The following is a 27,292-nucleotide window of genomic DNA, read 5'->3' on the forward strand; positions in this document are numbered from 1 at the left end:
CCCCCCCTCCCCTCCTCCCTCCTCTCTCCCCTCCTCATGATGACAACTCGTCGTCTTCTATCCCAAGTCACATCAATCAAGATCTCTCCTTCTGTCCCCACTGCACGATTGTGGAATTCTCGTGTCGCAGTCAACCCCACCGTCTCTCCCAGCCCATTATTTCCGCGGGTCCAGAACTTCACTACTTCACGCGCCATGGAATCCATCGCTGGCACTGCTGATGACAGCGGGGTCCCCTACGCCTCGGTGTCTGACAAATTAGACCCTTTGCTCTTCAAGGCCATCACGAAGTTGGGCTTCGACCAGATGACTCCCGTGCAGCACCGCGTAATGAGCCAGCTGCAGCCCGACGGCTGGCGCGGCGACTGCCTGGTCCAAGCTAAGACTGGTACCGGCAAGACGGTCGCCTTCCTGCTGCCGGCCCTGCACCGGCTCGTGCACGGTGACACCTCTGTCCCCAAGGACCAGGTCGCCGTCCTCATTATCACCCCCACGCGCGAATTGGCGCTGCAGATCGCCAAGACGTGCAACGGGCTCACCTCCGAATTGCCTGGCCCGCGTAAGATTGAATGCCACGTTGCTGTCGGCGGCACGGCTAGGGCCTCCGCGTTCAACAAGTTCATGACCGGCGACCCCAAGGTCCTCGTCGCCACCCCAGGCCGTCTGCAGGACTACCTGAATGATGAGGAGTGCGTCCGCAAGTTCAAGAACATCCAGACCGTCATTCTCGACGAGGCCGACACCATGCTCGAGGCCGGCTTCCTGCGGGATGTACGGCAGATTCTGAGAAGGCTCCCCGCCAAGAAGGAGGCCGGGTGGCAGGGCATGTGCTTCAGCGCTACGGTGCCGCCCAAGGTCAAGGACGTGATCGACGTGGTGTTGCGCGACGGATACCACCACATCTCAACGCTCGACCCGAACGAGTCCGCCACCCACGAGCGCGTGCCGCAGTATTCGGTGGTCGTGCCCGGCGTCGAGCAGATCTACACGGCCCTGCACGCGCTCCTGAAGGAGGAGATGAAGGGCAAGAAGTCGAAGAAGGTGATCGTGTTCGGCGCCACCTCGAACTTGGTCGCGCTGATGCGCATGGCGTTCGCGAAGCTGCTGGAGGGTGAGACCACGACGCTCGAGATGCACTCGCGGCTGTCGCAGCCGGCGCGCTCGCGGGCGACCAACCTGTTCCGGGAGACCACCTCCGGGGTCATGTTTGCCAGCGATGTGGTCGGCCGCGGCCTGGACTTCCCCAACGTCGACCTGGTGGTGCAGGTCGGCCTGCCGGCCAACCCGGATCAGTACGTGCACCGCGTGGGCCGCACGGCGCGTGCCGGCAACGACGGCCGCGCCGTGATGCTGCTGACCGAGCGCGAGAGCTTCTTTGTCAAGGTCAACGCCGGCAAGTTCCCCATTCAGCCGCACCCCAACAGCGCGGAGATCCTCGCCGCTGCCGCCGATCCCACCCGCTCCAAGGACGTCGTCAACCAGGTCATGGCCGCCGATGTCGACGAGATCACTAAGCAACGCGCCTACGCCTCCTACCTCGGCTGGCTGGCCGGCAGCGGCCGCCTGCTCAAGCAGCTGCAACTCGACAAGCCCGGCCTCGTCCAGCTGGTCAACGAGCTCGCCATCAAGGGCTTTCAGTGCCCCGAGCAGCCCGAGATCCAGAAGAAGGTTGCCGGCAAGATGGGTCTGTCCGGGAACATCCCCGGCCTGAGACTCACCGCCGGAGACCCCAAGCTGTCGCTCAAGGGCAAGCCGCCCACTCAGAACGGCGCGAAGAAGAGCGCCCCGCGCGACGTGCTGAGCCCCGAGCCCAGCGGCGTGGAGAAGCCCTCCTCCAAGCCCAAGCGCAGGGGACCGTGGACCAGGCGGTACTAAACGTTCCTCCCTCATATCTTAGCTTCTCACCTTCTGTTTGGCATGACCGGGGTTTCTTTTCGCGTCTAGGGTTGAGTGTTTACCTACGAATGTGTACTTATAGATTCATAGATTTGCAATTTCATTGACTAGGGTTTGATGCTTTGAATTCGAGAGATTTGCTCGTGAGCTCGAACCCTTTCGGGATCCAGATCACCTGTCACGTCTTTAGATTCCGGACCAGTCCGGTGCTATAGATAAGGTAGTCCCGCGGCACTTTTCCCATCACGATCTATCAGGCTCGTTCAAGGCCGAATGCCTTTCTCGGGAATCCCCTCTATAGTTCTCCTATGTCTTCTCAGTTAAATCCAATTTGTCAGACTGTACTCCCGTGACCACGCCTCTGATTGGATGCGAGATGTGGAAGTCAGGTGATGTGCACCAGGCACCGTAGGTAGTGAGCCTGTTCCGTGAGGCTGCCACAAGCCTCCCAGCCTCGGAATGACGTCACTAGCATTTGGCTCAGGTACCGCACCATCCATCCCGAAGGATCCAGGATCCGAACCCGAACCCACGATAAGCTTAGATCGACTCTCTCGGTGATCTCCCTTGGTTGAGCTTGGGTATAAGCATTCCTGATATCGAGATGCAGTCCCTGGCCATGTCTTTGCACCTCCCCTCGAGGCTTCGTTCGTGCCAATTATCGGATGAGTGGTACCGAGTCACAGCTGAGTCCTGCCCGCAGCCTCACGCGACAGGTTTCTTGACTGCCTTAGTACAGATTTGTACAGAGGATTGAGTGAAGAATGTGGTGTGGGTGTGTCCTGCAGTATGCAGTCATTCCCTCCCACCGTGGTTGGTACATACACTCCCGCGGGTTTATCGTGCATCGAACCTCGTACCGGGGATTCACGTGTCGAGATGCTATTGCGAATTACAGCCCCTATGGACATTACGAGCAAATCGATGCGGACGAAGCGAAGCAATCATACTGATCTGCGCCCGAACTTCCCAGACTAGAATGGACTACAGCAGGTCCAAGAGCTCCGATCTCCTGCGCTGCACCACCGCCGCGCGTCGTCGGCTGGTGCGGAGAAACGGCCGCGTGGTGAAGCCGAGTGGGAGGCGCATCCCTGTTCGGTCGCCGGTCTTTAAAAGAAGGGGAGGTCGGTGGGCTGGTTCTTGGACCTCGTTGCAACAGATATCCTGAAGTTGTCGTGTCTACAAGCCCGACGAAATCATCAGAAGCATGCCTCTCAAAGTCGTGGTCGTCGGTGCCGGGCTCGCGGGCCTCGGGGCCGCTATTGCCCTGAATCGTGCGGGTCATGATGTTGAGGTGCGCTGTCCTCGGCCAAAAGTGAAGTGCCTATGTCTCGAAGCTCAGAATACTGATAGTTGGTTTACGATCTACCTAGGTCCTCGAACAATCGAGCTTCCTGAACGAGGTGGGCGCCGCCATCCACGTGGCGCCGAACGCTACCCGGATCCTGCGCGACTGGGGCTGTGATTTCGACAGCCTGCAGGCTGTTCAGTGCAAGAGGTTGCAGGTCTGGGATTCGACTGCTAATCTAATCTATACTCCGGTTGTGCGTTGTCAATTCATGCTATGATGCCGCAGGCTCGGACTGAACTAATGCTGTCATCGTTGTGTAGGTGACCGAGGTTCAGCAGAGGACGCTCGGAATCTCTGACGATTGGGTGTTGACGCATCGGGTTGATCTCCACAACACGCTTCGGGCGACGGCGGCCCGGGAGGTCGATGGGCGGAAACCGAATATTCGTCTTTGCTCGCGGGTTGTTTCTGTTGTAAGTCTGGTTGATGATTTGGTGCTGCATTCGCTGATATCGTCGAAGGATGCCGAGGCAGGTGTTGTCAGCTTAGAGTGTGGTGAGACCGTCACTGGAGATGTGATTATTGGCGCCGACGGCATTCATGTAAGTTTTAGTCACCATCGTGGCTGTTTTCAATCACTCACCGCTGCAGTCCCGGTCGGTCAAGGGGGTCACCGGCGAGGAACCGTGCAAGGTCAGTACCGGCCAGAACTGCTTCCGGTTTCTGGTGCCGGTCTCGAAGATGCTGGCGGATCCTGAGACGGCCGCGCTGGTGCAGAAGCTCGGGCTGGACGGCGTCCATGCCATTGCCTCCGAGGATCGAAGGCTGGTCCTCTATCCCTGCCGCGGTGGGGACTTGCTCAACGTAGCGGGAATCTACCCCGCGGAGCCCGGCTCTACCGTCAAGGACTCCTCGTGGCTGGAAGGTGGTAGCATGGAGACGTTGCTCGAGACATACCAGTCGTTCAGCCCGGCGCTGCAAGCCATGTGCCGCCAGGCCGAAGATCTCAAGCTGTGGAGCTTGGCCTCGCGCGTGCCGCCCACAACCTTCGTCAAGGGCAAGCTGGCCCTCGTTGGCGACGCAGCGCATCCCACACTTCCGCGTAAGTCTTTGCTGCACCTATAGTCAAGGGCCGAGTGAGCTCCCAGCTAACACCACCCATAACCCACAGACCAAGGCCAGGGTGGTGCGCAATCCTTCGAGGATGGCGCCGCGCTGGGCGCGGTCTTCACCTCCTGCACCACGCCGGAGCAGGTACCCCAGCGACTCGAGCTCTACAACCGTGTGCGCTACAACCGGGCGATCACCGTGCAGTTCATGTCGAAGACGCACGACGAGAAGCGAGGCGAGATGCTAGATGAACTGCGCCAGTTCGTGCCCGACGCCGAGGTCCCGAAGAATATGTTCGCGTTCACCTGGAGCTCGTACCCGGCCCGCGAGGCGGAACGGCTGTTGGTCGAAGGTGCGGCGGCATGATCGGAGCGTCTCCTAGCAGCTTTGCATTGTACATATCTCAGTAGTGGCTGATTCATCGCACCCAAATCTTGGCTCAGTCGTTTCAAGTACCTTTAGCAGTTTTGGCAGTCATCAGGTTCCGATTCAAGTTTGCAGCATGCGTCGAAGTTGGGGTGTTCAGATGGCGAGGTTTCACCGGCTGTGAGCGGAGAGGCTTCGGCTCTCCACATTTGTGGTACCCGATAGTCCCGCGGGAACAGATGTGAGTGAATAGCGCCAAGATCGACAGGGATGAGAATGACGCTCCGACTGTGGACTGTACCTCTGGCAGAAGATTGAGCGTAAGTACTTGTACTTGGACTAGCCAAGAGTGCCCCTGAAAGGGAAGAGGAATGGATGTGGTGAACGATGGATGATGGTGGATCGATGCTGTGGTGTAGAAGGTACTAGGCGGAAGGAGGCAGCAGAATGGCCATCCGTAGCCCGGCTCCTTCGGCCTTAACCGTGTCGATCTTCCATTAGTGCTTTCTGCCTTCCCCAACTCAACTCATCTCCCAACACAAACTCCCCCCCTTGCGCACATTCCCCCACCGATGATGACTTTTGTCTCAGGCTGACGAGCTGCTGTGTATTATCGCTGATCCCCCTTCAATATGCAAACCCCGCGTCTGCAATGCGACACGTGCAACGCGACCTTCCAGCGACGGGAGCACTATCAGCGCCACATCCGCACCCATACTAAGGAGCGTCCTTTCTGCTGCTCAGAGTGCGGACAGACCTTTGGTCGAGTGTAGGTGATCATAGGTCTCTGCAGTACAGCTGTACATTCGCGAATCGAGCATCTCACAGATAAGCAGTGACTCTCTCACCCGCCACCTCGGTACGATCCATCAACGCGGCAATCGACCAGATTGCGACAGGGACGAGGGCCGGCGCCGGGTTGCCCGCGCGTGCAAACCGTGTAATCAATCCAAGGTCCGCTGTGACGGACGACTGCCCTGCCATCGTTGCCAGAGTCATAGCGTCCAATGTCACTACGAGGCTCCTCAGAAGCGGAGATTGACAGGCTCCGGCGGTCCGGTGGATGACCAATTCACCAAATGTCCCCGGGCTGCTGCTGCTGAAGCGCAAAGCGCGACGCTAGCATCGACTGCAAGCAGCGAAGACGTCCCGCAGTCGACTGTCGCACACTTTCTCCCCCCATCGCCGTCTACTCAAACAGCCTCTCATGGCTTGGAATCACTTGAAGCCGCTACGTCCGGCGCTCCCAGTGTTGCAGCTATCGGCGGCTGGACCCAGCTATTCGAACAGTTCAATCCTAACTATGGTTCTAGAGTGTTTGATTTTGCGACCGAGGATTTTGACAGCCTTTTCGACTTGGACCGGGGCTTGGGCTTGGATTTGGACCTGGACTTGAGTTACGACCCGCAGGCGTATACAGCGCCCACCTTTCTGGATAACGATGAGGTGGCACGAACGGCGGCTAACGGAGTGGAACATGCTGGTCATGTTTCCCATTCCTCCGTCACAGAGACCTATCAAGTCGCTACGCCTCTGAGCCCGACTACCTTGGTAGAGATGTACCACCGGGGCTGTTCCCCGGGTCCCGATGCAGAAACTCAGGAGCTACGACAATATCACCCCGCGATCGATGGCACGGACCCGCAATTTGGGTTTCCGGCTATGGACGACAGCCCCTTGGAGCAGATAGATCGCGAGAACCTAGCTCACGTTCCTGAAGTGTCGGCCACGGTGGTGGAGAACGTCGCTCATGTGGCGAGAACCATGCACACCACTGCATTTCATCGGCCATTCATGGAGCTCCGCTTCCCGCCTACCATCGTTCTCAATGCTTGGGTCCAGCTCTACTTCGAACACTTCCACCCGACTCTACCCATTCTCCACAAACCCACCTTCAACAACCAGAAGACTCACTGGCTGTTGATATTCGCCGTCAGCGCCGTTGGGGCTCAATTCTCCGATCTTCCCAAGGCCCAGAGCTGTGCAAGGGCAATGCATGAAATGGTTCGCCGACAGACTAATTTTCTGGTAGGTCTGGCACCTTGACCCGACGTACGAGAACGACAGCTGAGACCAGGTTCGTGCGGGATAAGTGTGAGCAACAAAACAAGTTCAGTCGTGAGCTTTGGATGACGCAGGTCATTCTGCTGAATCAACTGGCGCTGGCGTATTCTGGTGAACGAAGGGACTTGGAGCTGGCGGAGCTGTATCAGGCCATTCCGGTCACCCTGGCCCGCCGGAAGCAGCTGTTTGCCCACACTACGTCCCTCCAGAAGATGGCGCGGCTGGAGTTGTCTCTGCCCCAAAGATGGCACATATGGACTCTGGATGAGGAACGGCGAAGAGCGGGTTTTGCTGTCTGGGTAAGAGCATTGAGTGGGTAGACGATTGCTTTCTAACTGTGAGGCAGTTGCTCGACTCCGCCTTCGAATCCGATTTCGATCTTACGACTATCGTGAACGATCGGGAATTGCAAAACACGCTTCCGCAGCCTGAGGATCGATGGGCGGCACGGAGTGCTTCATGTTGGGCTAGCTTTCCACCTCCAGGTTGGTGACAGTCACCGTTGTGCCTCTTGATTGAACTAACCATCGATTAGCGAAAGCTTCGCCGCGGCTAAATGAGATCGTGGCCGACCAGGATTGGGTTCTCGCCTGGAACAGTACAGGAACGATCGGAAAGCAAGCGATCCTCCGGCTCCTCTGCAACACTGTGCACGCTCGTAGTATCCGTTCACAGCAACCACATACCGTTGATCAAGAGGGCGAGGTGGCAGGGGAGGCGTTGCGACGTCTTCTCTCATTGCTAGATGCCGAGGAACAGAACCTGCCACCAACAGAGCTCAAGGCATCTGTGGCCCATCGGGTTATGATTCTCTCTGCTCTTATGATCAGTCAAGCTCCACACATCTCATTGATACCAACCGCTCTCCGAGTTAAGTGTCAGCGGTACCGACCCGATGAGCTTAACGAGCTCACAGCGTTGTGGAGAGCCATGCCTCAGCAAGGACGACTTTCGCTATATTATGCCGCGCGCTTGTTCGAGATTGTCCGATCACATTGGTGCACACACTTCTCCACCCCTGTTCTGTTTCTCAAGTCCGCCCTTCTGCTGTGGACATACTCCGCCCTACATGTCTCAACCACGTATGGTGCGGCGGATGAGCCATCCATTGTTATCGCCACTCTAGACGCTAGAAGCGCCTTGTTGAATGACTGGCTAGAGCGTGGGTCTGGTCGCGTCAAGATGGCAGGGGTCGGCAGTATAATGACAGACGATGGTCGAGCGAGACTTCTGGACGAATCAATATCGGCGATGAAGTCGCTAAAGGCATGGGGTGTAAGCAAGATGTATAGTCAGGTTTTGATGCGACTGCGAGGCAAGTGAGCAGGTCAATTTCTGGAAAGCCCGCCGCCCGTTTGATTCTACCTGCAACTTCGAACGGGTCGATCCTATCGATGATCCGCCCGGTCATCGCCGAGAATCTCTGCCCCGCTCGACTCGCATTGGACGAAATAATGGGATCTGGACGACGGTCGATCTTGTTCTGATCTGCAAGGTTGCACGCATCTTCAGGAACACAATCCGGATGATCAACATGTTGCGAGTTCAAAGAGTGCTTGAGGAGGAGGGACCAAACCTGCTTCTCCACATCTAGCCGGACGCTTAATTCTCCACACCGGTGCGCTCGGCTCCACATAAGTGAGCCTTTCGAGTACTCACTCCTGCAGGTTGTTTGTTGAGTCAGCGGGACTTTGACTCCGGATAAAGCATGCATTCTCTTATAGGGGTAAGTCCGAGTCGGCTTGTTTGATTAATGATTGTCCTCAATGACCCATGGAACGAAAGTTGATCGTGTGAAAATGCAGATCGGAGCGGCCTTATAAGCAGCCGCCGGCTGCAACTCGCCGCGAGATTCCCGACTTGCGTTTCTCTCCTCCTCGAGCAGCCGAGGACCATTTTAACAGCAGCCCGTCTCCATCACAAACATCCCACTCGTCCTTCGGTGTTTACTAGCTGCTGAAAATATTGGCATAATGCAACCACCTAAGCCCTTTATCGGGGCCATCGGGGGTTCCTTTCTCCTACTTCAGCTGCTGTTTCTGGCCATGATGTGCTATTTATATGGAACGGCCTTTCATGATACATCCCGGATTCAACACATGAAAGTCCTCTATGTCGACTACGATCAAGGTCTAATTGGCAAGTCCGTCCTTGCCGCCTACTCGCAGCTCCAGAACCCCGGGTTTCCCAGCGTGCATCAACACTCCCCGAGCGAATTTCCGTCCACAAACGATGTTCGCAAAGCCGTCTGCCACGGCCACTACTGGGGCGCAATCTACGCCAACTCGAATGCCTCCACGCAACTTTCCAGCGCCCTCGCCTCCCACGAAGCAGCAGAGGCGTACGACAACACGGCCGCCCTGACATACGTGTGGAACGGGGCACGATACGCCGCCTACGCGCAAACCATCTACGCCAGCCTCGAGGCCCTCGTCTCAGCCACCAGCGGCGCGTACGGACACCTCAACGGCACGACAGCGATGGCGCACGTGAACGTCTCCGACCCATCCATCGCGCAGACCCTGCTCGCCCCGATCGCAGCCTCGGCGATCGACATAAAACCCACCAACCAGGGGCCGCGCTTCTTCTATAACACCGTCAGCATGGTGATGCCCATCCTGATGCAGTTCTTCTTCATCATGGCCGTGAACGGCATCTCCGCTGAGTTCGCCGCCTTCACCGCCACCTTGTCCGTGACCCGCCACACCCTCGTCCGGGCGTGTCTCTCGCTGTGCTACACCTTTCTCGGCGCCCTCGCCATGGCCGGCTACATCTGGGCCTTCCGCGAGGACTGGAGCACCAGCGACGGCAACGCCTTCGGCCGCACCTGGATGGCCCTCTGGCTCGTCATGCACGTGAACTATTTGTGGCTGGACGCCACCACCGTCGTCGTGCCCCCCAAGTTCATGTCCTTCGTCATGCTCACCTGGATTATCCTGAATGTGTCCAGCACCATCGGCCCCTTCGACCTGTCCCCAGGCTTCTATCGCTGGGGCAACGCCCTCCCTGCCTACGAACTGTACCAGGTTCTGCTGTATATCTGGACGGACGGGTGCAATCGGCCCGCGCTGCATCAGTCCCTGCCCATTCTGTTCTCGTGGTGGATCGTCGGGTGGGCGGTGTTCGTGGTGGGCATGCGGGCCAGGGTGCGGGCGCTACTACGCCTCATGGCTGGAGGACCGGAGGGACGTGAGGAGCGGGAAGAGGAGGGGGTGGTGAAGATGTAACTTACCCTCGATTCAAGCTGCCAAGATTGGGTGAGAAGTTTACAAAACTTAGCTTTTAATCTGGTTCTTGATTCCTACATTTCCAATACCTAATGCTATCCCCGCAGACTGTCAACTGTTTTCTGACTCGTGGCTAGCAGTATGGCCAACAGCAGGAAATCCGAGTGCGGCGTTATCCTGTTCCAGCCATGTAGCACCCCCGCAGTTTCGAGTTTGCTCCGCGATGTGGTATATGGCACGAGCTTGACAATGTAGACGCGGGCACTATCTTCCGCATTGAAACATGTGAACAGGGACATCAACCCGCAACACCGTACATATACAGTACTATAGCAACTGTCGCAGCTTCTGCGCAACCCAGTCACGTGGTCCAGCGCTTCACCAGGCGAGCTGACTGCCCACGGGCACGCAGATAACCCGGCTGGCGCCCACAACCCCGAACCCAGGGTATCGGTCCATATTGCCCGTGCCTGCGCTTGATCGGACCGCCACCGACCATGAGCTCGCAGTCTCGTGAGGCCCCGGGTCGTGGTCGTGTTGCCAGATTACTCAGGTCTTGACGCCTCCTTGGTAGCAGATGATAAGGTAACACACTCTACCTTTCGATCTACCATATCGATGTACATGCACCGGACCAAGACCAGGCTACGGAGTGACTGACTTTGAATCACAAGAGACAGTCCGTCTACTCGTGTTCAACAGTCCACGCAGACGAAAGGCTGTGCCTCATGTTGGTTATATAAGAGATACGAGCAGGCTGACAAGATCACAGTGTTTTGCTAACAAAATAGCGCACAGAAGTATCCTTATTACTCCAATCTCCGAGAGGGACTCGCAAGTAAACTATGGAATCAGACTATATAGATTCCAAGATACACAAAGAAAAGGATAAACACAATATAACATGGAAGAAAATGATCACGCCCCATAGAGCATACCGGGACGCTTCGACGAGCCCACCCCCGCCCCGGAACCAGGCGACTCCCGCCGCCTCTTCCGCTCCACCAGGTCCCTGCCACCAATCTCGAACCCGGCCCTAGACGGATACCCATGTCCGTACTCATATACGTCAGCACCTCGCACACTAGTCAGCAGCACCTTCGCGTACGCTGCCGCCGTCGCAGCCGCGTAGTGTTGCCACCGGTTGTTCCGGTGCGTGTCGCCGTAATCGCAGATCCCGCGGATCAGCACACACGGAAAGAAATCGACGATGCCGGCGGCTTCCGTCTCAAAGCACAGGATGTTATGCGCTTTGGTGAGGATATCGCGGTGGTAGCCCGCGGGCGGGACCGCGGTGCTGGAGGCGACGAGGCCGTAGTGGATGCGGGGCTGGAGGGTGGGGCGAGGCGGGCGGCGGAGCTCGAACATCGACCAGCAGCGGTGGCAGTCGGTGTCGCCGGGGAGGGCGTGAGGGTAAAAGCCGTGGAAGAGACGGTCAGGTTCGGGGTCGGGGTGTTGGTATTGGAGTTTGAGGAGCTCGATCTGGCGGAGGTGGCGGTCGACGGAGGCGGTGGCAGGCTCCGGGTTCAATTCGAGGGCGCTGATTGCTTCGGTAAGGTCAGTGGGCGGCGGGAGGAGGGATCCGTTGAGCCTGAACGGCCCACTTTCGGGCGTCTGGGCGATGTCATACGGTAGGACTCCCGAGTACGCGCTGCGGGGGTCGCTGACGACGACATCGCCTAGCCGGATGTCGTGCGCGTCGCAGGGTGTTCCTGCGCCCATACCGACCAAGAGACAAAAGCGTATCCTGGGAAAGCTGCACTTCATGTAATTGACACTGGTCAGCGCCGAGACGGTGCCATCTGAGCCGTGCTGTAGGCAAACGCCGATCACGTTGTGTTCTGCTATACGGCCCAGGACGTATTGGTTGGGGTCCCCGGCTGTCACCGTGACGGACTCGAAGACCTCGTCGAAAAGAACACGGACTGCCATCAGCTCATGTCGTAAGCCACAAATAATTCCAACGGTGTAGTGAGCAATTGCCGGCTGTCTCTTGGACGGCTCATGGAGAGCGTGTTTCGACTGGCCAGCTGCCGAGTTTCGCATGTTGAGGAACCCTTGCTCCAGCGTCTGAGACACCTCGTATCCTGAAGAACGGCTTGCACCGGTATGGATCGATGAATTTCGATTATCACCGGGGCTGCCTTTGGATTGATTTGGTCCCACGATTCCCGGAACGACAGGCTTGGACCGAGTTGGATATCCGTAGTCGCCCCAATACCATGCATCGTCCGGATTAAACCCAAAAACCATAGCCCCTACGTCCCAATCAGGGGCCACGGTCATATCTTGAGCTTCGTTCAGCATCGCCACAGGTACAAGCATATCGACATGCTCCGTGCTCTTAAGTCTCCCTCTGACGTCTTGCGAACGGTGCGTGTTGCTGGCCTTCGTCGAGCACCAAAGAAGGTCACGGGTCAATCTTACAGGATTCGAGTCCGGATCACCGTTCACTTCCGCTATATTTTTAATATCACGAGCGCTAGCGGTGAGATAGAACCTGCCGGTTGGGACCGTGTCCCATCTTGCAAATGGTTGTGGCCAATTCGCAGGTTGTATGATGTCACCGAAGCCCCGACCAAATAACGTGACTGCATAGATTGATCGAGTCAGGTCCACCCAGGATCGGCCCTCATATGGTAGGACTGTCTGCCGTAGGTGGATACGATCGTTCTCCCTAATGAGGTCCCGGATATCCCACCCGTCCAGCAACGACCTAGGCTGTATGCCAGCCGGGTTGTGCCGTTTGGCAGCTCTAAGCCGAATGTCTATTGCCTGTTCCAGTAAGGTAAAATAGTCTTCAGCACGGTTTTGAAAGGTAATCAAATTCTCTCCGCTGCCGGAGATGTGTATCTTGCGATTGATCGGATGGACTAAGAGTTGGAACGCCGAGTCCCATTGATATGGCTGTTTGGCTTCGTGTAACTGGTCCTCATGCAAACGCCGAGCAGGCTCAAGTGCACTCTCACGGCGGTCTTCATAGATTGATGCTCGAACAAGATGTAGCAGAGCGCTAGCTCCGTTGACCAGCCATCCTCTTTGATCCGTTTCATCCCATAGAACAACATATTTTTGGAAGAGCCATTTCATCTTCTTGATGAATGACGAACGCGGTGCCCTGATGTCTCTTTGACCCATGACAGGTCGTATGCCGTCTGCAAGAATTGGGCCTGCAGAGAGCGTGGAGGTACTGAACAGCTCTGTCTCCTCAGTAGTGTGTGGTAATCCTGTATGGCCAATGCTATAGCTCGCACCTCGTTGACCTAGAGCCAGAGCGTCAGTGTCAACCGTCAAAATTCTCGTAGTCATAGACAGGGAATTAGAATACAGACCTGCGAATAGCTTTATCTCTGGACACCAACCTACTACATGCCGAGCTGTCCTCAAGTCTCGGACTGCGACGGAGAGACCTGGCCACTCTTCGCTGCGTAAATGAGACATTCGGCCCCCGTATTCCTCCTGAATAAAATGCCATAAGACAATATTCCGGGAATAGCTAGTCGCAATCGCCATGCTGGTGAATCCCTTCAAGAGTGTCTTATCATCAAACTCAGATGCTCGTGTCGTGTCAACCAGCTGAGCCAGCATTCCCAGCGGTATTTCGAGGCCCTCAAACATGTGCGGTGGTCGCCGACGTATTGGGAAACCCTCCACTACCACTGGGCTTGCCATCATTCTGTGCCAGCACTCCCCGTTGATGTCTTTCCTGTTCTCCATATGCTCCGTGAGCTCAACTGTGAGCTCAAATACGAAAGCCGAGTGTGGACTGTGATCGTTGTGCTGCAGCCTGGAGACATGAATAATGGGCTTGCTATATGTGACCGTCCCTTGTGAAGGAGAAGTCCGCAACGCAGAAGCCATCCATGCCACCTGCTCGCCAATCTCTGCAATGGCGGGTCCTGTTCCCAAAATCTCGAAGAGCATTTGGCGCGAGGACCTTTCACTTGAAAATGTACTTCGCGCACAAGTGACTCGAGTACCATCCGCAAGGGTCACTACCACAAAGAAAAATGTTAGCAATCCATACGGTCAAACGGCAATGATAAAAACTACCAGATTCCTTGGCCCCCCTAGTGACAACTGCTTTTACCAGACACAACACGTCCCTGCCAGTAGAGGGCCAGGTTTGGTCCATATAGTCCCTAGTGGTCAAGGCTTGTACTGACGAGAGGCAGCCCGTAGTTGTAATGATTCTTTCAAATGCGTAATCTGTTGCCTCTTCATACCGCTGCTCCTCGATGAACATGATTGGGTCCCAGTTCGCTTTTAGTGCAACATTGAACGTCTGACTCGTAGCTTTTCTACTGATACGTGGAGTCTTAGGCAGAGCTCCAAGAATCTTTTTGCGGATCCCGGCTCCCGAACTTAGTTCAGGCAGAGCGATTATACGTTCGCGTTGAATCCTTTTCAACAGGAGTGCATAAGCAGGACTCCTGTGAATTAAGAGCCAATAGTTCTGCAGTTGCGAATAATCGCTGCGAGCCTCGGAACTGTTGTTCTGGGCGGCTGTGTCTGCACAAGACGTGGTGGTTTCAGTCTGCCTCAGGCAGCCTCTGTGGCAATCCGCGATTTCACGATGAGGAAGGGTCATGCAGTGTGAGGACCCGTCGTTTCTTCGCCCCCAAGGCCATAATTTATCGTCCACAGACATCGCTTTATCTGATTGCTGTTCCATAGATCCACTACCGCGCGCGAGGAGAGCTTGCTCAAACATCGATGCAATCTTTCTGATGACGCGGCACAAAGGTCAGCCGCAAGTAGATTACTGCTTCTTCGCGAAGACTAACCGTCGATGTTGGTAAATCAAAACCATGATATCACGCTGGGTTTGATTGGTGGATGCTTGGCCTAGACTCAGCGCAAAAGCTCTCAGCAGCTCAGGGAGCGCTTCGACGATATCCTGAATTACGAAGTAATTCAGGTCGTAGATATCCACAGCCTTGGAGAGGTCGCTAGCTAGCCCATGGATAAATGCGTGTATCTCATCACCGTTGCTAGAGCACTTGGGGTGGATGCTTTCCTTGTCGCTTTCGTCACTAGTATTGCCGCCCTCCAGGCACTCGGTCTTATCCCAAGCTATATCTTTCCACGTGAATAGCGCTACTTCTTCTTCATGCGTTTGATGTATACTGAGGTCATGATCGGAATCTGTGTGACCTGTGTAAGATTCCAGCCTAGTGGCTTGTGCTCCTTCGATCCTCTCCTGCGATAGTACGGCAGAATGTTTACATTTGTCAGTCGTCATAGTCGCGTCATCTGGGGTCCCTAACTCGTTCTCAATTCAGAGATCAGTAAACGACAAACAAGAAGGAGTAGACTCCATGTCATATTTACCGGGTAAAGAGCTCATACGTTTTACTGCGGTCTCAGGACTCGAGAGTGCAGAAGTCAATAGGTGGTCCGGAACATCAATATGATTACCACGTAACGACCCAGGACAACCCGGAGAGGCTTGCTCAAAGCTCCAAAGAGCAATCACAACTGGTGTCTCCCCACTGTCGGAGTTAAACTGCTGATTGGCTGTCCCGGGGGGCTTCTTGTGATTGCGAGCAATGCAAATCTCCTGGACCATCGTGGTCTTTCGAATGATTTCTTCCTTCTCGGGATCTGGGTGAGAAAACAATACCTCACCCCCCAGCCAGCTTATGTCAAAAGGGATTGTCACCGCAGAGCAGAGTGGATCAGGAGAACAGGTTGAAAGGTGTTTTTTGATCAGAATCCCATCGCGATAAACGAAGTTGTGACACACCCATTGTTCCGCATTGAATTCGCGGATACTCTTCATTCGCTGGCGCAGCTCAAAGAGAGTTTCCACATTAGATCCTTGGGGCACGCCTTCGGTTGGAAGCTGAAGGACGGCATGGAAGTGAAGTATCTCGTACCGACAGGGCCCAGTCAGAGACTCAATGAGCATCTCCAAGCGAGGGAATCGCCGTCGCCAGCGCGCGATGTCCGCCAGACTCGTCAAGCCTACTACAGGCTGATCGTCCTCTGAGCGAACATATGTGTGCGGTGCATTGTATTCTCTCTCCTGTGATCCCGGCGGCAGTGACTGCAAGTGAAACCGAACGTGACTGATCAAAAGATAGGGTTCAGGTTGACGGACGGGCAGTGGATCTTTTTCGTCCGTGCGTACTCTGACTGCGGGCTGTGCGGGTGGCGGTGGCCCACAGCTAATATCTGGGACAGATTGATCTGGCCAATCAGGTCCGTCGTTTATGTGGATACGCCTTGGCGACTGAGGGAAGGAAGATTCGGACCGTGTGACAGTTCGTATCTGCGTTGCTCGCCCCTGGGGATCGGGGTGCCGACGGGGCCATCGCGGAGGATCGTCGTCGTCATCATTGTGTCTGTCCATACTCCAGTTTCGATATTAGCGATGTGATCTCCGCGAAACTCGACTCACAGGATATTGACTCGACGATGCGAGAACCTGTAGTGGATGAGAGGGAAGAATAGGAGACATTTGTTGAAAGAGATTGCGAGGGAGCTGAAGGTGGGCGAGGGTGAGTGGGGAGTGAGGCTAGCGACTTCTTGGTCGTACTTATGTTCATGCAGGTGCTAGTCCCCTTTGAGATAGTCTGTCAGCTGACTTCACAAACAGTAGACGAACTTATCATTGACTAAACGGGGTACAATGGATACTAAATTAGTTAATCATTATTATAGCCTCTTGGAATCCTGGCGTATACACACACATTATTTACCCTAATATATCGACACCACACTACCTGAATCCACTCTCCGTCTTTAACCACGTGCCAAAGTCTTTCAGATCCGGATTAAGCCTTCTCAAGGCCTCGATATCAGCCCCATAGCCCTCATCATGGAACCATTTAAACATCACTCCAAGCTCCTTGACGACCATCATCATCAACTTGACCGGAATCCTGAAGGCGGTCGGTACGTCCGTCCCCGTCGTCTGCTTGAAGATCGTCGCCATCTGATCATACGTCAAATCATCCCCTGCCAGAGAGAAAGCCTTCCCCTGTGACAGCTCAGGATGTAGAAACGCTTGCGCGGCAAAGAAGCCGATGTCACTAGTGGCGATCAACTGCAGCGGCTTGCCCTTCAGCGCCATCTGCCACGCAGTCGCAAAGACCCGTCCAAAGTAGTCTGGCGTCAAGTTCTCGAAAAACGCTGTGGGCCGTAAGATCGTCCACCGCATGGCAGTTCCTTCTGATTTTGCGATCAGGTGCTTTTCGATTTCATGCTTGTAGACAAAGTGCGGGACTTTGGTGGGGTTGTTAATGGAGGCATCACCGCCACGGTCGACGGAGCTGTAGACGAAGAACTTCACGCCTTGTTTGATGGACTCGTCGACTAGGGCCAGACCCTGCCGACGCTCGTTATCGTTGCGTGGATCGGCGGCCTGTGGTCCTGGGGGTTAACATCTCGATATCTGCGTGGCCTGTCATCGACGTACCTGGACACTGTACACCCCCCAAATCGGAGCGGAGCTGCCAGTCTTGGCGGACCGGAATAGCGCTGCCGGATCATCCAGGTTGCCTTCGACCAGTTTGATCCTGGGTGACTGTTGTGCGAGCTTTTGGGCAGAGGAGGACTGTGCATTGCGCGTGACGGCGAGAATATCGAAGGAGGCATTTTTGGCCAGGAGATTGCGGATCACCGAACCACCCTGTTTGCCGGTCGCGCCGGTGATGAGGACTGCGCTCATGTTTGTTGTTTGCTCGGTTCGGTTGATGAGTGGGGAGAAAGGATGAATGAGGAGCTAATTCTGTCTCGTAGAGCTTTCACATTCAACTTATACCTTGCTTTGACCTCGAGTGAAAGTCTATTGCAGACAGAGTTTGCGGATCATCGTATCGATGGATCCATTACGCAGCGACTTGCCGTTTGCGGCATCCTCGGCCTCGCTTTCAACCCCGAGCTGACAAACCACCAAATTTCCACGGTAGCTTTTCGCGAAGAACATCCGACCCAGACAAATCAGGCGCTAAAATTTCAGAAATGCGGTAGATGGGCTGGAAAGTTCTGTGGTCAGAACGCCATGTGGTAACCCCTTTTCTGGCTACGAAGCCGGAGGCAAAAAAACCATTATGTATCCTTTCGGCTCTGAGATTAACCCCGAATCCAGGTCAAGCACTGCCAAGATTGATAATTCATCTTTTGCAAGCAACGTTATGGGTGTTATTCGGACTTGATTTCACCATGATGACCAACCGTTCTTTTGCATGCTTCCCCTGTCTGGGAGTGAGGACAAATTCTGGCTTTAAAAAGGTCTTGAGAACCCTTGTAACGGCCGTATGTGTCCTCCAGCTGGAGAGAAAGTTTATGCTTCGGAAATCAGTTCAGGCAAAGTTGTTCTCCTGTAGCCAATCTGTTATAGTTCTTTCTTAGCTTCCCTTTCTTGTTCCTGTCAATATTCTTTCTCGATTTACCGAGCCAATTTCTCAATGGCCGACCTTCAACACGGTAAAAGGAGGTCACACAATACGTCCTTTGACGTCGACAGTCAGCATGAAGACAACGACGCGGCTCAATTTTACCCCATGGGACTGCAGCTGGCTGTCATCACGATAAGTCTGATGTTGGCGGTTTTCTGCGTGGCACTAGATAACACGGTACGGTTTATAGCCTTTCATCTGAATCATTTTTGTAACCACTAACATGGCCACAAGATCATGGCAGTGGCTATTCCCAAGATTACCGATCAGTTCCATGCTCTAGATGATGTAGGGTGGTACGGATCATCGTATCTCTTGACGACTTGTTGTATGTGTCCCTTGACCGCGTCAGGTGATTCTGGTCGGCGGTGGCTAATTCCCGAAACGCAACGCAACAGCATTTCAACTTCTGTATGGCAAGCTCTACACTCTCTTCAGCATCAAATGGGTCTTTCTCTCTGCGCTTTTTGTCTTCGAACTGGGCTCTCTCATCTGTGGTGTTGCACCGGACTCTGTCACCTTGATTGTCGGTCGCGCGATCGCCGGACTGGGCAGCGCAGGCATCTTCACCGGTGCAATGGTGACTCTGGCCCACACGGTCGCTCCGGCGAAGAGGCCGATGTTCTTCAGCATGCTCGGAGGGATGTACGGGATTGCATCTGTCGCTGGGCCTTTGGTATGTGTGATCTCTCTAACAATCCTGATAGATCTCTGTAAGCTTCCACAAAACTAACGTCTGGTGGCTCCAGATGGGCGGCGCTTTCACTGACCACGCCACCTGGCGATGGTGTTTCTACATCAACCTTCCCCTCGGGGGAGTCACGGCCATTGGACTTCTGACGCTGCTACGATTGCCCGCAAAGCCACAAGCCCAGAGAAAATCACTGGCTGCCACGCTCAAGGGCCTTGATCCACTGGGAACCATGATTTTTGTCCCAGCCATCGTCTGCCTACTTCTCGCCCTGCAGTGGGGCGGGGTCACATACCCCTGGTCCAGCGGACGCGTGATTGCCTTGTTCGTGATCTTCGGACTGGCGCTTCTGGCATTCATTGGCCTCCAATTCTTCCTGGGAGAGGACGCCACCGTCCCCATACCCATCGCCCGCCAACGCACCATCGCCGCCGCGTCGCTATTCGGCCTCTGCATTGGAGGGTCATTCTTCACCATGATCTACTACATCCCCATCTGGGTATTTCCGCCCCCGTCCGCCCCCCTTCCCCTCCAAACGCGCATAATTTAATCCCAAATATAGTTCCAGGCAATCCGCAACGTCAGCGCCGTCCGCTCCGGCATCGACTCCCTCCCCATGATTCTCTCCAACGTAGTCGGCATCATCGCCTCCGGCGCCCTGACCACCGCCTTCGGATACAACGCGCCGTTCTTCCTGCTCAGCAGCGCGATCATGTCCCTGGGTGCGGGGCTGATCACCACCTTCACGGTCGACATCTCGCAAGCCAAGTGGGTCGGGTTCCTGTTCCTGTACGGCCTAGGCGTGGGCTTCGGCTTCCAGCAGGGCGGCGTCTCGGCGCAGGCGGTCCTCCCGCTCGCCCAGGTCTCCGTCGGCACGGCCATCGTCATGTTCCTGCAGATGCTGGGCGGGTCGCTTTTTGTCTCGGTGGCGGAGAATATCTTCACCAAGCACTTGATTGCCAATATCGCCGCGCTAGAGATTTCCGGGTTGAGCCCCGAGGCGGTGGTCGGTGCTGGCGCGACGGGGTTCCGGGCGTTGGTTAGTGCGGAGCATCTGCCGGCGGTGCTGGTCGCGTATAATGAGGCGTTGGTGAAGGTGTTTCAGCTGGCGCTGATTTTGGGCTGCTTGAGTATTTTGGGGGCCGTCGGGGTGGAGTGGCGCAGTATGAAGGGGAAGAAGGTGGAGGTGGCGGCTGCTTGACGGTTGGGCTCGATCATTTCGAAGTCTGCAGCTATTTAGGAGAGGGATTTGTACACACCATCTGTTTTCAGGTATCATCTTCGGAGACTGTCTCCCGCTCAGGGCTCCTGAGCGCACCATTCAGTTTCGTTCCTGTCTTGGGTGTGCCGGCTGGACATGTCGGACTTCGGTAAACCAAAGTGCATATTATATATTATGAGCATTTGGCGGAATGAAAAATTGCTCAATCAGCTACTAGGATAAAAGTGGAGAAATTGATCAACACCCAGCTTTTGCTGAGATACCTGTACGACGACTGTAATGTAGGTGGTAATAGATTCCAATGTGAAAGAGGTTGTTTTGGTGCAGCGTGGCATCGACATCGCACTACCCCCGGTGGCCCAAGCTCTCTCCACCGGACCTGGCACCCACAACTGCGTATTCTTCCTTCCTCGGATGCTTCATCCTAAATTTATAGATCGATCCACACCTCTAATCTGGATCCATTCTACAGGCGACTGAAAGCTCTACTCATCCACCGACCCCGCCGACGCAGCCCCCGCCTGCTCAATGAATTCCTGCCTCAACCACGCGTCCGCAGGCGTGACCCACCACGACACCACCGCAAACACCGTCACAATTGCCATGATAATCGGCGCATCTAGCCAAACCAACAACATCAACCATTAGCCCATTACCTCAGAGTCAAGCCCAACCCTTCCCCCCTCCCCACTCATCTTGGGAAACAGATCAAGAGACTTACAATTCAACGTCCCCGCCGAAACCGGAAACTCATACGGCGAGAACAAAACCGCGACGACCCACGCATTCCACACAACCGCCACAACCTGAAAGGGCACCCGCCACCGTCCGAGCGACCACTTCGCCTCCAGCTTTTCGTTTCGGGTTAACGTCAACCGACCGAGACTGATGAGCCCGTACGCCGCAGCGGAGGGGACGCCCGCGGCGGAGACCAGGGAGGTGAACGCCACCGCCGACGGGAGAATCGTGCAGGTGATAAGGGCGGAGACGCCCCACACCACCAAAATGGCGTTGCGGGGTTGGCCCTCCTCGGAGACGCGGGCGGTCCAGGCGGAGAAAGGGAGAACGCCGTCGCGGGCGACGGCGAAGACGAGGCGCGAGGCGGCTGTGATGGCGATGGCGGTGTTGAGCCATAGCGCTGTCACGGAGAGCACGTTCATGACGATGTGGCCGCCGCGGCCGAGGACGACGGCGTATAGCGGGACGAAGGGCTGGGGGGCGTCGTAGGAGAACAGGATGTCGATTGGGGGCTTGATGGAGGGTAAAAGGTTAGTTCAGGGTTTTCCGGGATTATTGGCAATTGTCTGGCTGACATACGGATGTGAAGAGGAACAGGATGACGGCTGTGAAACCTAGCACGCCGCTGATCACCGTGCTCCAGAAAATGCCCTTGGCTGCGTTGAGAGACGCGTTCTTCGTCTCTTCTGCGACGTGGCCTGAGGCGTCGAATCCGATGAGAATCCCGGCGGTTGCGAGGTACGAGAGACACCAGTTCCAGCCGGCTGGCGCACCGGTGCCGTTATACGTGGTCATAAAGGCTTCGTGGGCGGTGCGGAGGCCGTAGGTGTTGTGGGCGCCGACTGGGAGCCAGATGAGATTCAGGATGAAGTCCAGGAACACGGCACCTGTCGATAGCCAGAAAACGTATCGGAAAATCCGGGCTGAGGGTGGTTAGTTCTTTGGTCTTTCGTCCCGGTAGGTGACTTACGCGAGGCAAGGTTGATCCACGCCGCCAATGCTAACATCACTTCCGTGCAGATCCATTGCAGCGCACGGAACTTGATGTTCCCTGTGTCGGTAGGGAAATCAACTTCGAAGACGGTCAATTCCTATTGATTGTGAGATTGCATCATCCGGAATAAATTCAAACGTGTCGAACTAACAGATAGCATATAGTTGACAGTGGACTGGGTGTTGCCTGCACGTGTAAGCGCAATCGAGACAACCTAGTGACGATACATACTGGCACAGAACGTCGTCCAGGCGGTAGTACTCCACCAGGCGACGATGAATCCAAATAGCCGCCCAAACCGACGGCCTCCAGCCTCCGCAGCCCAGAGGTAGATTGAACCTGCTGTCGGGGCAGCCGAGCAGACCTCTGCAATGACGGCTGCGGTGATAAAGGTGAACACACAAGTCACGATGTAACTCGTCCTGAACTTGTTTCAGCACTGGATTTGTAGCTCAGGGATAGGGAACACACCAGTATGCCAGAGGGCCACCAGCCGCTATTCCGGTGGAGAACGTGACACGAACGCCGCCGACAAAGTACAAGGCCGCTACGAGTTCCAAGTCAATTCCCGCCCTTCGTGACGAGGCAGTGACACTCACCGAATGAGGTAGAGAAGTTCTCAAAGAGTGAATAGCTTCGATGGAGGACCTGGAAATGTCAACATGGGTTATCTCCGGCGCTCTTCGTCTATTACCTGTTTGTATCCAAGGCGCTCCTATGATTCATGAGTATGATGATCCTAGCTGACAACCTTTTATGAACGACTAACCAACGCAACCTCATCGCTTTTATTCGTCTCAACGACCGTCGAGGTCAAATCACTCTTGGCCCTCATGTCTCGATATTGCGCCAGACCCGGTCGCCCACAAAGCCAAAATCGAATTGCGGCACTGACAGAGTCTGCAGACACGCCTCGTATTAAACATCGGACCCTTGTTGGCTAGTCGGTCGTCACGACCTAAAACGTGCATTAGACCGAGCCAAGAGTTTGGATCACGTATTTTTGCCCCGCTTTATTCCACGTGGATGGCGCCTCATATGCATGCTGAGTCGTGGAGATGAATGTTATTGACCTCTGTGTGGTCTATTGCGCCATTGTGTGACAAGCCGAGGTGATAAAATGACATCGCGGGTGCGGATGACGCGATATCCATGCGGGACCCAGAAGCTGAACTGCTCCCGTATCAGAAAGAATCCCTGAATTGAATGCGGTGAAGAATCCTGTTTCGCACAGTCAATGATAGATGTGCACGACTATCGGGTTCCGCGGACGGGGTTGACATATATTATGTCGTGCACGGGTCGTGACAATGGTGCAAGCAGGTATACACCATGGGCTTGATCATATTCATTGTTTTAGCATCGGCCGCGGCCGTCGGTTGGGTGAGTGCAGACCGTTGCTGACCAAGGGCAAATTCTTATTGACTGATTGTTAAGCTCATCTATACCTACTTTCTCTCTCCCTTGGCCTCCATTCCTAATGCAGGAGTTCTGGCTCCCGTCTCTCGTTTACTCTGGGAGTTTCCCACCGAGTATCAAGGCAAAATCACGCTCGAGCTACCCAAACTTCATCAGAAGCTTGGTATGACTGTCGTGCCCCGACTGGGAACTCAGCTGACAAGTGAACCCATACTTAGGTCCCCTCGTCCGGATCGGGCCCAACCAGATCTCCTTCTACTCACTCGACATCTATAAAACAGTGCATGCACCGAATAGCCCGTTCGTCAAAGACCCTCGCGTGTATAACCAATTCGTCCAGGATGGCCACCCTGCGCTGTTCTCAATCACGTAAGGTCTCCGACGATATCCGTGTGTGATTCGTCAGCTGATGTGTAAATACGGCCAAGTGACACAAAGGAGCATGCCCAGCGTCGACGTCACATGGGTATCCTGTTCAACCGCAGCAAGGTTCCCGCGTTGACAGAGATGATGCTCGAGCAGATCGATAAGTGGGTCAAGTGTTTGGGTGCTGCTAAGGGGAAAGGGCCTATTGATCTTGGACCGTCTTGTCGCGCCTTGGAGTCAGATATTGTTTGTGCGTGTTCGTGACACTACTTTTCAGCATTAGCTAACGCCAGTACGTAGCAACATTTGCGTTTGGTAATGCCATAGGGGGAATCGACGCTCTTCAGAACGGAGATGAGCTTGCGGTCATCAAGGAGAATGATCTCAAATCCTCGAAGATGCCAGTGGTATGTAGCGACAGGAGCCGGCCCTTCCACTGCTAATGTCATCATATCCAGTATGTTAACTTTCCGCTTGCTGTTGATCTATGGCACTCGGTCGCAACCTGGATATACCGACTCTCCGGCTGGGAGGTATCCTCGGTGACTAGCTCGCAGCGCTTCGACAAGGCATATCCTCCTCCATGAACAAGAATATCGTGCATGGCAACTAACGGAAGAAAGTGGGCCGATTCCCAACTCATCGCAACAAAAGACAGTGAAAAGGCACCCCGCCTCTCCTTCCTCAAAGTCATGGCGGGGCCAAGAGTGTCCGAGCAGTCGGCACTCTCGGAAGCCAAGGAAATGCTGGGTCCCGGCACCGACACAACCTCGGCCACCCTGGCGCACATCATCTACGCCCTGTCGTTTAACCAATCCTTCCAAGTCGAGCTGGTCGCCGAGCTCGACGCTTCCGGATGGCCCACCGATATGTCCGCACTTGAAGCCATTCCCCGTCTTGTCGCCTCCGTTAAAGAGGGGATAAGGTGGACCGGGGCTGCCGCCGCAATGCTTCCGCGCATCATCCCGCGCGGTGGATATTCACTGGCGGGCAAGCATCTTCCGGGAGGGGTACGTTCAACAGCGTTTCTTTCTCTCCTTCAGCCCACCCACCCGACTAATACCTCAAAATTAGACCATGATCTCCAGTTCCCCGATCTGGTACCTGCGCGATGAGAATGCATTTCCGGACCCCGAGTGCTACAGACCCGGTCGGTGGCTGGTTCAGGACAAGAACGAGGTGACGTCGCGGCGGGATGACTACTACATCCCGTTCTCCAAGGGTGCTTCTACATGTATCGGCAATCAGTAAGTGTCTCTCAAGTAATCAGGGGGAAATAGAATAACCTTTGGCTGGCACAGCTTTGCATATCTGGAGCTATTCCTGTCGCTCTCGCAGATGCTAAAGCGATATTCCATTCACCCGATCAACACATCATGTGTTGATACCCCAGACCACGAAGCTGTCCTCCCACCACGACGGGAGTGGGTCGCTGCTGTGCCGATCGACCAGCTAGAAGTAGTTCTGCAGGAACGGTCATAACAGGTACTGTACTGGTTCAGTTCGATATGCGTTACCAAGCATGCCAAAGTCTGCTTCAAAAGAAATGAAAACTGCATCAGATCCTTCCTTATCGCACCCATTCAATACCCAGTATCATTTGCTACGGCGTGGCTACGACGTGGCTATGGCTGCCTCACTGGCAAGAAAGGCACGCGCAGGAATGAATTTATTAGGCGGGCAGTCACTAAGTCAAATTGTGTTATAATGTTATAAGCAAGGACTTCCCAGACCTGCAAACGGATCTTACATATTCCCACAGGATTATCATTCTATGAGAGACACTTTCTCTGTTCGACGACAGGACTTTTGTCTGAGCCCTTCTGTACCCTTGGGAGTCGAGGAAATTCCACAATCCTGTTGGGGATTATGCCCTAAGCCCCAACAAGTCCGAACCCCCACCGGCACAAATATGGATTAAAATTGATTGTATGGCATGCGTTGGAAACGCTTTATGTGCGTTACAGCACGGAGATGACGTTAACGACGGGTAGATGTTCGTGCCGTGGTTCGGGCAATGTCAATGCTACTCTACATTGACGCTTCCGCTTTTTGGCTCACATTCTTACAGTGTAACCCTGTACAGCGGGCTACATTTCGTGCCGATCCATAGGCGTACTTACAACGAATGATCTCAGCACCAGATAGCTGAAGTCATGAGGTGTTGCGTTCATCCAGCGGCCCCGTCTGGTAGCCGGAAAACCCAACATAAAATCCGGGGGTTTCCGACTACAGCGACACTGTGACTTTTGTCAACCAATTTTTTCGCTATCTTGGGTTATAGTATCAGGACATACGAACGTGATGATGCTTTCTTCCTCAATCTGTTCCCCCCTCGTCCTCCTCTCGCTGGTCTCAGTATCCCTCGCTGCAACCAGCCAACAACCTCTCCACCAAGCCCAATGCCTCTCCGCGACAAGCGGCCACGGCGCGATCAACTACCAAGCATGATGTGACGGGACCACCGGCGCGACGCCTATTATCCGGGTCGAGACGGTCGACCAGGTCCCCGTCCGGTATACCTGCAGCGCCTGGATGAGCGCCTACGACACCAAAGGCCAGCCAGCCCACAGCGCGGCCGACTGCGCGCGCCTCTGCTTGCAGGACACTAGCTGCGCCGCCAGCACCTGGCAGAGCTCTAGGTCGCGGTGCTATCGGACCGCGCGCCCCGCCGCGGGCTCCCCAGATCCTGTCGCGGAGGTGAACGAGGACGACGGCCGGGGGTACGTGGCGCTGCAACCACTGGGGGAGGCGGCCAACGACCACGACCGTCTCGACCAGGTGTGTCAGTCCCGCGTGGACGCTGCGCTGGCGCCGGTGCAGGATCGCGTCCGGCAGTGTGATAGCTTCATTGAGGGGAATTATACGCTTCTGGATCGTATGTTTCAACGCTCTCCCCCCCTGTCCTGACACAATGAATCAACCAGTGTGTGTTGTGATGTTGAGAATTCGCTAACCCCCGAGACAACAGACACCAACAAAGATATCAACAACATCCCCATCGGGCAAGCAGAGACAGTTATTGCAGGCGGGGCCATCTGGAAGACATATTATTTCCAAGGTAAGGGTTTCTTTTCTGTTTGTCTCTGTTTTGTGTCGACTTGTTGTCTTGTTCTTGTTCTTTTCTCATCTCCTTTTTGTGTTTCTCCCCTGGATTGACTCTTATATTGTCACTCTTCCTATCAATCATGTTGAACCCACCATCGAACCTGCGCTGATATACGGCATCGCAACAGCGGGTGGTGGCGGTGCTTCCATGGATTATACAGACCAGATCAGCACCGTTCCCGAATGCCTCAAGTGGTGTGTGCAGCGCGCCGCGGATGGCTGTGTGCGGGCCGATTTGTCGCCAGATGCGCCGCAGTGTCGGCTTTACAATGGCTGGAACACGGCGACCCCGGGCCGCGGTAGTCAGCGGGCTATGGGAACCCACAGTAGTGTCTTTGTGGCGAAGGCGTGATGTTCAGTTTTTTTTTTTTTTTTTTTTTTTTTTTTTTTTT

General features: G+C 55.0%; 10 protein-coding genes across 10 annotated transcripts; 7 read left to right on the forward strand and 3 right to left on the reverse strand.

Annotated features, from left to right (window-relative positions):
- The first annotated feature begins 8 nt into the window (after positions 1 to 8).
- On the forward strand, positions 9 to 1,957 carry BO86DRAFT_393063 (DEAD-domain-containing protein). Its single transcript, XM_025672940.1, has one exon. It carries the CDS (start codon positions 40 to 42, stop codon positions 1,873 to 1,875), a length of 1,836 nt encoding a protein of 611 aa, XP_025522817.1. The 5' UTR covers positions 9 to 39; the 3' UTR covers positions 1,876 to 1,957.
- A 1,146-nt stretch (positions 1,958 to 3,103) lies between these two features.
- On the forward strand, positions 3,104 to 4,663 carry BO86DRAFT_324427 (putative salicylate hydroxylase; the record flags this gene model as incomplete). Its single annotated transcript, XM_025668473.1, has 6 exons — positions 3,104 to 3,190; positions 3,270 to 3,440; positions 3,508 to 3,660; positions 3,709 to 3,789; positions 3,839 to 4,289; positions 4,359 to 4,663. 6 exons carry the CDS (start codon positions 3,104 to 3,106, stop codon positions 4,661 to 4,663), a joined length of 1,248 nt encoding a protein of 415 aa, XP_025522818.1.
- A 543-nt stretch (positions 4,664 to 5,206) lies between these two features.
- On the forward strand, positions 5,207 to 8,252 carry BO86DRAFT_348387 (uncharacterized protein). Its single transcript, XM_025669316.1, has 5 exons — positions 5,207 to 5,432; positions 5,500 to 6,691; positions 6,757 to 7,026; positions 7,074 to 7,212; positions 7,269 to 8,252. Exons 1-5 carry the CDS (start codon positions 5,296 to 5,298, stop codon positions 8,048 to 8,050), a joined length of 2,520 nt encoding a protein of 839 aa, XP_025522819.1. The 5' UTR covers positions 5,207 to 5,295; the 3' UTR covers positions 8,051 to 8,252.
- Positions 8,253 to 8,700: 448 nt separating this feature from the next.
- On the forward strand, positions 8,701 to 10,434 carry BO86DRAFT_451341 (SNG1 family protein; the record flags this gene model as incomplete). Its single annotated transcript, XM_025676853.1, has 2 exons — positions 8,701 to 9,873; positions 10,300 to 10,434. The coding sequence occupies 2 exons, from the start codon at positions 8,701 to 8,703 to the stop codon at positions 10,432 to 10,434; spliced, it is 1,308 nt and encodes a 435-aa protein (XP_025522820.1).
- A 425-nt stretch (positions 10,435 to 10,859) lies between these two features.
- On the reverse strand, positions 10,860 to 14,951 carry BO86DRAFT_235955 (Pfs domain protein). Its single transcript, XM_025667047.1, has 2 exons — positions 14,008 to 14,951; positions 10,860 to 13,949 (listed from the first exon to the last, which is right to left on the reverse strand). Exons 1-2 carry the CDS (start codon positions 14,666 to 14,668, stop codon positions 10,873 to 10,875), a joined length of 3,738 nt encoding a protein of 1,245 aa, XP_025522821.1. The 5' UTR covers positions 14,669 to 14,951; the 3' UTR covers positions 10,860 to 10,872.
- A 1,676-nt stretch (positions 14,952 to 16,627) lies between these two features.
- On the reverse strand, positions 16,628 to 17,647 carry BO86DRAFT_442120 (NAD(P)-binding protein). Its single transcript, XM_025676286.1, has 2 exons — positions 17,381 to 17,647; positions 16,628 to 17,326 (listed from the first exon to the last, which is right to left on the reverse strand). The coding sequence occupies exons 1-2, from the start codon at positions 17,630 to 17,632 to the stop codon at positions 16,682 to 16,684; spliced, it is 897 nt and encodes a 298-aa protein (XP_025522822.1). The 5' UTR covers positions 17,633 to 17,647; the 3' UTR covers positions 16,628 to 16,681.
- Positions 17,648 to 18,467: 820 nt separating this feature from the next.
- BO86DRAFT_371800 (MDR family MFS transporter) lies at positions 18,468 to 20,417 on the forward strand (the record flags this gene model as incomplete). The annotated part of the gene is made up of 5 exons (XM_025670328.1): positions 18,468 to 18,539; positions 18,597 to 18,690; positions 18,761 to 19,038; positions 19,112 to 19,552; positions 19,616 to 20,417. 5 exons carry the CDS (start codon positions 18,468 to 18,470, stop codon positions 20,252 to 20,254), a joined length of 1,524 nt encoding a protein of 507 aa, XP_025522823.1. The 3' UTR covers positions 20,255 to 20,417.
- A 343-nt stretch (positions 20,418 to 20,760) lies between these two features.
- On the reverse strand, positions 20,761 to 22,842 carry BO86DRAFT_404169 (amino acid permease; the record flags this gene model as incomplete). The annotated part of the gene is made up of 10 exons (XM_025673979.1): positions 20,761 to 20,894; positions 20,997 to 21,525; positions 21,593 to 21,936; positions 21,984 to 22,104; positions 22,159 to 22,193; positions 22,239 to 22,429; positions 22,479 to 22,554; positions 22,607 to 22,655; positions 22,702 to 22,722; positions 22,777 to 22,842. 10 exons carry the CDS (start codon positions 22,840 to 22,842, stop codon positions 20,761 to 20,763), a joined length of 1,566 nt encoding a protein of 521 aa, XP_025522824.1.
- A 497-nt stretch (positions 22,843 to 23,339) lies between these two features.
- On the forward strand, positions 23,340 to 25,274 carry BO86DRAFT_422764 (cytochrome P450; the record flags this gene model as incomplete). The annotated part of the gene is made up of 9 exons (XM_025675363.1): positions 23,340 to 23,390; positions 23,445 to 23,589; positions 23,645 to 23,795; positions 23,855 to 24,042; positions 24,093 to 24,199; positions 24,251 to 24,361; positions 24,416 to 24,802; positions 24,867 to 25,039; positions 25,094 to 25,274. 9 exons carry the CDS (start codon positions 23,340 to 23,342, stop codon positions 25,272 to 25,274), a joined length of 1,494 nt encoding a protein of 497 aa, XP_025522825.1.
- A 1,053-nt stretch (positions 25,275 to 26,327) lies between these two features.
- On the forward strand, positions 26,328 to 27,252 carry BO86DRAFT_404171 (uncharacterized protein; the record flags this gene model as incomplete). Its single annotated transcript, XM_025673980.1, has 3 exons — positions 26,328 to 26,670; positions 26,764 to 26,853; positions 27,029 to 27,252. 3 exons carry the CDS (start codon positions 26,328 to 26,330, stop codon positions 27,250 to 27,252), a joined length of 657 nt encoding a protein of 218 aa, XP_025522826.1.
- Between the last annotated feature and the right edge of the window lie 40 nt (positions 27,253 to 27,292).

The sequence above is a fragment of the Aspergillus japonicus genome (assembly GCF_003184785.1).
Source record: "Aspergillus japonicus CBS 114.51 unplaced genomic scaffold BO86scaffold_85, whole genome shotgun sequence".
NCBI lineage: Eukaryota > Fungi > Ascomycota > Eurotiomycetes > Eurotiales > Aspergillaceae > Aspergillus > Aspergillus japonicus.